At 34.4% G+C, this 9,145-nt stretch overlaps 1 protein-coding gene across 2 annotated transcripts; it reads left to right on the top strand.

Annotated features, from left to right (window-relative positions):
• Nucleotides 1-3,415: 3,415 nt before the first annotated feature.
• Nucleotides 3,416-8,388, top strand: LOC122275423 (scarecrow-like protein 13). Of its 2 annotated transcripts, none has more exons than XM_043084467.1 (2): nucleotides 3,416-3,570; nucleotides 6,326-8,388. In XM_043084467.1, exon 2 carries the CDS (start codon nucleotides 6,544-6,546, stop codon nucleotides 8,182-8,184), a length of 1,641 nt encoding a protein of 546 aa, XP_042940401.1. In that variant the 5' UTR covers nucleotides 3,416-3,570; nucleotides 6,326-6,543; the 3' UTR covers nucleotides 8,185-8,388. The 2 variants fall into 2 exon arrangements, with proteins under 2 accessions (XP_042940401.1, XP_042940402.1); XM_043084468.1 differs by having other exon boundaries at nucleotides 3,438-5,531.
• Nucleotides 8,389-9,145: the final 757 nt, after the last annotated feature.

Here is a 9,145-nt window from a genome sequence, read left to right as displayed (position 1 = left end):
TATTACATATGCTATAATAGCACAAGTTGAAAATGAGAAATAAATACATAAAAATGTCCCAAAATCTTATTGGCTTATAAAGTAGGACAATGCTCTACGTACAGTACTCACTAAAAAAACCTATTGAGAATGGACATTGAATTTGTAATTTTATTTTTATTTTTTTGGTTTTTTTTCAAATATTTTTTAAAACCCTTCTAATACTTTTTTTAAAATTACAAATTCATTAAAAAATATTTTCTTAATTATTAAATAAAAAAAAAAAAACAATCGTTACCGCCTCTCAATGAATTTTCTCATTAGGATTAGTATTCTCCTATAAAGTACATATCAAGAAAACAGAGGTATCCCTCGAAACGTACAAAATGAATGCTACACGTGTTGGTGGAGAAAAGCCAAATCTAAGAAATCTAAGATGGACGTAATAGCACGAGAGATTTTAAACGAAGAAAAAATTTTTACAACCTCTCAATATTTCATATTTTATATTTTTTTTAATTTTTATTATTTTATCTTTTATCAAATATTTAATATATAAATAACGAATAAAAGAATTAAATTAATTTAAAAAAAAATAAATTAAAAAAAAATATTAAAAAATTAAAAAAAAATGAAGTGTAGAGTGTTGGGAGGTTGTGTAGCATTCCTCTTAAACGAAAGGTCAGTAATTAGTATTGCGTTGTTTAGTCAAAATTGTAAATTAGGCTAGCTTTTGAATTAGACTCCAAGTTCGAGTTCGAGTTGGATTGAGTCATTTTATTTTATTATTCTTTAAATTTTTATATAAAATATAATAAATAATTTAATTTTTTAAAATTTTAAAATAATAATAATATTAAAAAATAATATTTTACTTAATTTTTAATTTTTATATAAAATCATTTAACTCTAAATCCAAACAATCACTTAATGGTAAGCAATTCTAAGTTGGCAAGTCTACTTTACTTTAAAAAAAAAAAAAAACTTTTTAAATCTTGAAAGAAAATACTTTTTTATTTAAAACAATATTATGTTAAAAACAATTTCGTGAAATTCAATCATACCAACAAAGGCGGCAGTTTTAGGTAGAAGTAACCCATGTGGCGGCAGTTTAGGTACAAGAAATCAATGTACGTCCTATCACGTGTCCGTATTCAGTAGAAACGAAAAAAATGTATGAGGAATAATGAAAATGTTTTATTTTATTTTTTTATTATATTTTTATATAAAATATAATAAATAATTTAATTTTTTTAATTTAAAATAATAATAAAATTAAAAAATTAATATTTTATTTAATTTTTAATTTTAATATTAACTTATTCTGATATTTTATTATTTGTTTAAAAAATTATATATATATAAATATTATATATATAAATGGTGACGTGCATTTCGTGGTCGGTGATTCTGAGTGCGATGCGCGAGTGGTCTCAACGTGTCGTACGAACGAAACGCGCCAAATACCGTAGTCGAGCACCTGATCCTTTGCCCTTGCCCTTTCCTTGCCATACGGAGCGGAAGAACAGAGGAACCTGTTTCCCACGTCAGCGCGCGCACATAATAATTTCTTTTTTAATTATTTTATTATCATCATCATCATAATTGAAAAAGGTTAGGCTGCTACTTCGGGGAATGTGAGAACGGCAAACTTCCTGGTAGAAGCTGTGGTTATCAAAATGCCCTCTATATTCACTTATTTACGAAAATGCAGTTTTGACTTTTTTTTTTTTTTAGTTAATAGTAAACGAAACCGTGTTTCTAACAGGCACATGGTTCCGCTGTCCCGCGGAGGTTGCACACTACTACAGTACTTCTGCCTGTCTCAACTCTCAAGATTCTCATACATTCTATCTCTCCTTTTCTTTTTTTCTTTTTTCTTCCGCCAGCACAAAAGTACTTGATTTGAATTGCAAGATAATGTTTGGTGGAAACAGCTTGTATGCATGATGCATGCCTATCACGTGAATTAATCCCATATATATCATATGATGATTTGATCTACATTATGATCAGGACATAAAAGGTTCGATCAGATATGATTGATTAAAATAATTATTTTATATTAAAAAAAATAAAACAGTCAATCATATTAATAAAGTATATAAAAATACACAAAAATAATTATATATAAAATAAAATTTGATCAGCTTTAAATGACAAGCTATCGGAGGTCTTATATCTATGCAAAAAAATTAATAATTTAGAAGAATAAAATATGATTGATTCCCTTAAATATTATTTAGTAATTAAACACATGTTGCATTAATGTTACAGAATAATGAATTGAAAATATATGATATATTTTTGAATATTTCCTAATTTTGACCATCTTATTTAGCAATCTTGTCTGCTCACCTAAAGTAGTACTCTTTGACTTTTTAATATTTGGGGTGCAATGAGTCGTTTGAGTGTAAGAATGTTTCAAAAAAATCGAGCTAGCGGTACGTACGACTCATCTTTTAAACTAATTAATAAACATAATTTAAATTAGTAAAATGCTCACAAAAGTTATTCAAATTTTTTTTTACAGCCTTATGGGTCAATCATCTATTAAATTATGTCATTAATTGCACTAATCACATTAATCACGTGCGTCAAATGAAAGTGAGCCTAGCTTAAACTATGGTTGATTGGTCCATTAGAGAAATTTGAAGTTTTCAACAAAAATATCTTTACTTTTTTTTTGTTTAGAATGAGGCTCGCCATTTAGATAAGAAGATTTTTTTTTTTTTTTATTCTTAGAATTAGTATTAGAGTATATTTAGTAACTAAAATGTTCTTATACTATTTCATTATTATTTATAAACAGTTTATTATTATTCACAAGTTATTTTATTATTATTCACTGCTATTTCATTATTATATTAGGGTATGTCTCGTTCGGTTTAGGTAATTTAATCTCATCTTATCTTATATAATCATTATAATTTTTTTAAATTATTACATAAAATATAATAAATAATTTAACTTTTTCAAATATTAAAATAAAAATAATATTAATAAATTCTAATAATAATATCTTATTCGATTTTTAAATTTTATCTTATCTTATTTTATATGTGTAATCAAACGAGACCATATTTTAATATTGATACGGATCCTTAGTTTTATTTTTATTTTTTGAAATATTAGTTGATCTTTATTGTTATATCAAAAGAAGTCCATAATTAAATTGATGCATTTGAGAAACAACATGATGGAGGCTAGCTGCCCCAGGAAGGTTCGTTATTGTGTTCGAAAGTCTACAAGGTAGAGTGGTCAACCATACCGAGCAGGAGAATATTTGGCCAGAATAAGGCAACCGCGGTTGTGAATAAAGTTAATAAATAAACAAAACATCACTCGCTTACAACATGGCTAAAATTCGAAGCCCCGTCGTCTTCTGAGGTGGCAATATTGTCATTAGAAGAACAGTGGAGGGCACTTGTGATGCTGATGTTTCTATAATCCTTCTATAAACTCTCCAAGATGCATTATTATTTTTACACGAGGCGACAGAGCGGCTCATTCTGTGGTGTTGAGTCAATTGAGTGATCTGTAAGAGACACAGCGAGAGGCTTAGCTGAGAGTGTGGGATTAATATCTAAGGTATGGATAGTTGCTAAATACTCTTTGATTTGTGATTAATATCTGATATTGGTGTTGGTCTCGGTGTGGGTTTTTGGGTTATTTTTTAAGTATTTCGATGGTTGACTACTGATTTTTATGGTTCGTTTTTGGGTCTTTGTGGGCGTGGGTTATTGTTGTTTCCGACTTTGAATTGATTTCTTTTTTTCAGTTTTTATTGATGTTTCGTGATTTGGGTGTGTGGATTTGTATTTGAATTTGTAAAGGTGGATCTTTCTCTCGTTTTCTGTCGGTCTGAATATCTAATTTGCGTTTGTTCTCATCCTTATTTGTTTTCATATATTGATTGGTGGAAATTTGAAAAGAATTTAGTTCCTTTATTGAAAATTCTGTGATGGCTAATCTTACATATTATCATGGAATTCTAGGCTGTGTGAAAAGCATGCTTGCTCTTTTGAGGAGGTTTTCATCGCTTTGAGATTGTTATGTGCTTCTTAGCGAAAAATTGAAACTTTTTGGTTCGCAAATGAGGTGGATCTAGCAATGGATCCATTTTGTTTGACTCGAATAAAACAAATTCCAATCTTTCAAGCTTGGTAACTTCTGAATTTGGAGATGGAAGTATGGCCCATAATTTTTCCTAGATGTTATATCTGATTTCCGTTCTTTGTCATCCAAGGTCGTTTTTCCCCCTTTCTGTTCTTTTTTATTCAATTCATCTGTACTTCCTCACTCTTAGGGTTACTTTTATATCAAAACTAAAAGGTGTGTTTTTCATAGGAAGGCGAATAGACGTATATAGAGATTTCTATGTGAGATCTTATTCTTTTGCCTTAAACTTTTGAACTCACCGACATATATGCACTCACAGACGCTCAATTCATTGTTTATTGTATACTGAAACAGGTTATATTTCATTTACGTTCATCTGATAGTTAGGTTAATGGAGTAGATTTAATCGGAGTTGTCATTCTATTGTTTTGTTCTCAACTTACAAAGTTACTGAGATAGGTGTAAAACATATAGGTTTTAGGTGTTATTTATGTGTGAGATCAAGTGATTGGAGATGCATGTGATCTGTTCAAATTTCTATTTAGTACCTTGCGTAACATGTTGGAAACTAGTGACTACGGTTTGAAGATTTAAGGCAGATTTGAAGTTATCACAGTTGTAGATTGTGGCTTAGTTATGGGAGATTTCTATGGAGAACCTGTGACCCTTTATCTTCTGATCCACAAGTTTTATAATATTCTGTTAAGTAGGTGTCAGAAACTGTCTCGTGCAGAGAAACTATCTTCTTTGGAGAGATGTTCCACAAAACTAAATTCATTTTCTACCCTTTTTCTTCAGTTTGGGCTATTGATTTTCAATTTTCTGCCCATTCTAGTGACAGTCTATCATCTATGATCTACACCAGCTAAGTCAATCTCAATTGTATTTATCCTATTACCTATATTCATTGGCGACTTCTTTTGCTCAAATGTTTAGTTGCTCTTAGCAACTCCTAGCAAATACTTGACTACCCAGCCACAAAATTAAAAGAAGAGAAAAGAAACAAGGTGAAGCCTTTGAGGTGTAAGTTTCCATCGTATCTTTTTATGAAGATTGGAAGCAAAAGTGTCAAACAACCTACTACCAACGTGATTTAATAACCATGATCATGAATGGTTGCTTAAACTTCTAGGAAGGGGTTGGCCTGGAAATTATACATGATCATCAATGGGACTTAAAGTCAAGGGAGGGCTTGAACCGGGGTATATAGAGTCTGAGCAGAAATGAGAGCCAAGTGCTCATGGTGCAAGAGCATTTATTTATCTTGGCACTCAAATGGCCCAGTTGCAATGTATTCATTGCTGGCCCAGTTTCTGTCCAAGGTATAATTTTGTTGGAGAGGCTTTTGGCCATAAGAAGTCTAAGAACAAGCATAAGGGCGGAGGCCGAGGCGACAGAGGTGGTGACTCTGCTGCAGGGTCATAGAAACTGTATATCTCATATCTTAAATCACAACTGGGTGTTACAAATTTTCCTCCCTTCTTTCGATTACAACAATTTATCACTCATGATCAACATAAAGTTGAATAATCTTGTACTTTTTGTTCTTAATTTATTCATATTTTTTGGTCTCTATAATTGTCTCCTGTATTGCATAAGCGATGATTATACATTTTTGTCTAATGCAGCTGTTTGAGTGACTTCACAAACGATATTAATTGTTGTGGGCCTTTTATTTTTCAAAGCTTTATCAAATTAATAGACAAACAAAATTAATAGACAGAACAAAAGAGAGCTATGTATTACATGATTTATAACAAAAGCACCTGGATATTGCGTTTGAGTCAGTATTAAGACTTTTCAGTAACTCAAACCAGATGTCCATGATATTGCTGTTAACATCTGTTGCATGCACAGCAGATACAAATTTCATCTACCCAAATGTTCCCCTTTTCTGGGTAGTACATCATTTACTCTTTAATATTTTACAGTAAATAAAACTGCCATCTCCTTTTCTTGAATCATTGCCCTTGGGTGATTTGCTCATTTTTAACTGCTTTACAGCACAATATTTGGTTGATTTGTTTCTTATAAAAAAAAAAAAAAAAGGATGAAGGAAAGCAAAAAAATAGCTTATTGACTTGATTGCTTACTGGTTTCATAATTTTCTGTATGTTACCCTTCTTTTGATCCTTGATTACTTTTTTCTTGAACAGCTTTCTTGGTTCTTTTTTCCTTAAATATTGATGTTGCATTCATGTTTAATCAATTTCCTCTTTGGCAGATAATATCGTATGAAACTTTACCTCTTGCTCTAGCAGAAGTATTCCATGACTGAGGCTTACAAGCAAATCATCTACCTGTTTATCAAGTCTTGCCATGTATTCTGCGACTGTCATGTTTTGATGAATGACTGATATAACCAAGTCCTGGAAACACTTATAGTGCCACCAGCAATCTTACATTTGTTTCTTGTATAAGTCGGTGACGTATTATTTACAGATGCAAACATCCCAGGAGCACCATAGTTCAGCCAGTTTCCAAGGGTTGTACCGTCAGCCTTTGCAAGATCCCTATTGTTTGTCTCATTTCCAGATCTTAGAAAACAATGTCTCTGCCGATATGGGCAACCAAGGAACAAGTGTTTCCTTTGAACCCGAACAATACTTCACCTTGGAGTCATCTCCAGCTACTGATGGTTACATTGTCTGTGATTCCCCATCTATTTCTAGTGGCTTGTCCAATAGAAGTCCCTTTTCCCCCCAAGTTTCTCAGTCATATATGTCTGATCCACATCGTTCTCCTGAAAACAACTATGGGTCGCCAGCAAGTGGCTCTTCTGTTGCTGATAATGGCAATGAAATGAGGCACAAGCTCCGGGAAATCGAAACTGTTTTGCTGGGTTCTGAACCAGATATTGGCGACAGCTGCTATAACTCTCTTGTTAGTGGAATCCACCATGTCACTTCCACATCAAGGTGGGATTTGGATCAACTGGTTGAAATGATCCCCAGGTTAGACTTGAGAGAGGTGCTCATTTGCTGTGCAGAAGCAGTATCCAATAATGATGTATCAACGGCGGTTGCTCTAATGAAAGTGCTGGAGAAGAAGGTATCTGTGTCTGGAGATCCTATCCAACGTTTGGGTGCTTACATGTTGGAAGGGCTTAGGGCAAGGTTAGAACGCTCAGGGAGTGTAATCTACAAATCCTTGAAGTGCGAGGAACCAACAAGCTCAGAACTAATGTCATACATGTCTATCCTCTATGGGATTTGCCCCTACTGGAAGTTTGCTTACGTGTCTGCAAATGCTGTCATTGGGGAAGTTATGGCAAATGAGCGCAGAATCCACATCATTGATTTCCAGATTGCACAGGGCAGTCAGTGGATGCTCCTCATCAAGGCGCTTGAACGTCGCCCTGGTGGGCCTCCCCTTGCCCTCCGCATCACAGGTGTTGATGATTCCCAATCAGCTCATGCTCGAGGTGGGGGACTTAATATTGTAGGGCAGAAGCTGTTAGCATTTGCTAAGTCGTGCCAAGTACCACTTGAGTTTCATGCTGCTCCCATGTCCGGTTGTGAGGTTGAGCTAGAAAATCTGAGCGTTCGACCTGGGGAAGCCCTGGCTGTTAATTTCCCATACGTGTTGCACCACATGCCAGACGAGAGTGTGAGCACACAGAATCACAGGGACAGACTCTTGAGGCTGGTCAAAAGTTTGTCACCCAAGGTTGTGACTCTTATTGAGCAAGAGTCCAACACCAACACTTCCCCATTTTTCCCAAGGTTCAAAGAGACAATGGAATATTATACAGCCATGTTTGAATCGATTGATGCTGCTCAGCACCCAAGACATGACAAGCGGCGGATCCGCGCAGAAGAGAACTGTGTGGCTCGTGACATAGTAAATATGGTAGCTTGTGAGGATGCTGAGAGAGTGGAGCGTCACGAACTTCTGGGAAAATGGAGGTCAAGACTTTCAATGGCGGGTTTCACTCCGTACCCATTGAGTTCTTCTGTGGCTAATACTGTTATAGATCTACTTGGGAACTATAATGAGAATTATAGACTCGCGGAGAGCGGTGGGGCTCTCTACCTTGGTTGGAAGAACAGACCTATGGTTACCTCCTCTGCCTGGTGGTAACAATGATTGCTCTGAAAAATCATGTAAATCTTCGTTCTCTCTTTTCTTGACTTCTGTAGCACGAGAGAGTAGTTTGTGTAGTTTTATAGAATCGAGAGTAGCAGTCTTCCAAGAACATCCATTTTAGGGCATAAAGCTGAATCTCTCTGAATTCATTGTATAAGTCCGCTAAAACTGAAAGAAAATATGTCTCATTATACTGCACTTCACGCGTTCTTCCCTTTGGGCTGCCATAGCGACAGGTCTAGATTTAGCTTGTGGCTTTAGTGCGTAGATAATAAAATTGAGTTAATTGTAGAGACGTTTCCATACTTCGATCAGTGAGTTCATGCCGGAGAAACCATTGTATCCCTTCTCTAAATCAACTGCCTGAGCACGAACAGACCAAGCATATACTAACTGTTCCAAAGTGGTAGCATTCCCGACCATAACCAACATCACTGATATGCCGAGTCTCATGTTTTTAGGAGCACGGAATCAGCTTGGTCAGATAAGCTTTATGATCCCAGGCAGCCTCCATTAGAGGATGCTTTTCACCATGTCATTTGAACCAGGTCTACAAGTACAAGAGCAATCTAAAACTTCTCAGCTCATCTTTCATGGCATGGTAAGAATGTTTTGGAATAAGGCAAAAAGAATCCGCTATATAAAGTGAAAACTTCCGGATCATGTTTCAATCGAACCCCGCTTTTGAGAGGCCTGGTTAATTTAACATTATTATAAACGTGTATTTTTATTGTCCATCACATGCTCCATACCCTCTAATTTATTCACGTCAGTGCAAAAGTCAAGTCGGATGATGAATCAACTCTAGGTGAACGTACATACCTTGGGATGAAATCATACCATTTTAGTGAAATCATATCATTTTAGAAGAAAACTCCTTTAATAATTGAAGTCAAAATATTGACCCACTCATTAAAGATTTAAAAGGTCTGAAAAATTCACATAAATGTCTAAC

Source organism: Carya illinoinensis, chromosome 9, assembly GCF_018687715.1.
Source record: "Carya illinoinensis cultivar Pawnee chromosome 9, C.illinoinensisPawnee_v1, whole genome shotgun sequence".
Taxonomy (NCBI): Eukaryota; Viridiplantae; Streptophyta; class Magnoliopsida; order Fagales; family Juglandaceae; genus Carya; species Carya illinoinensis.
This window is presented reverse-complemented; position numbering and strand designations above follow the sequence as displayed.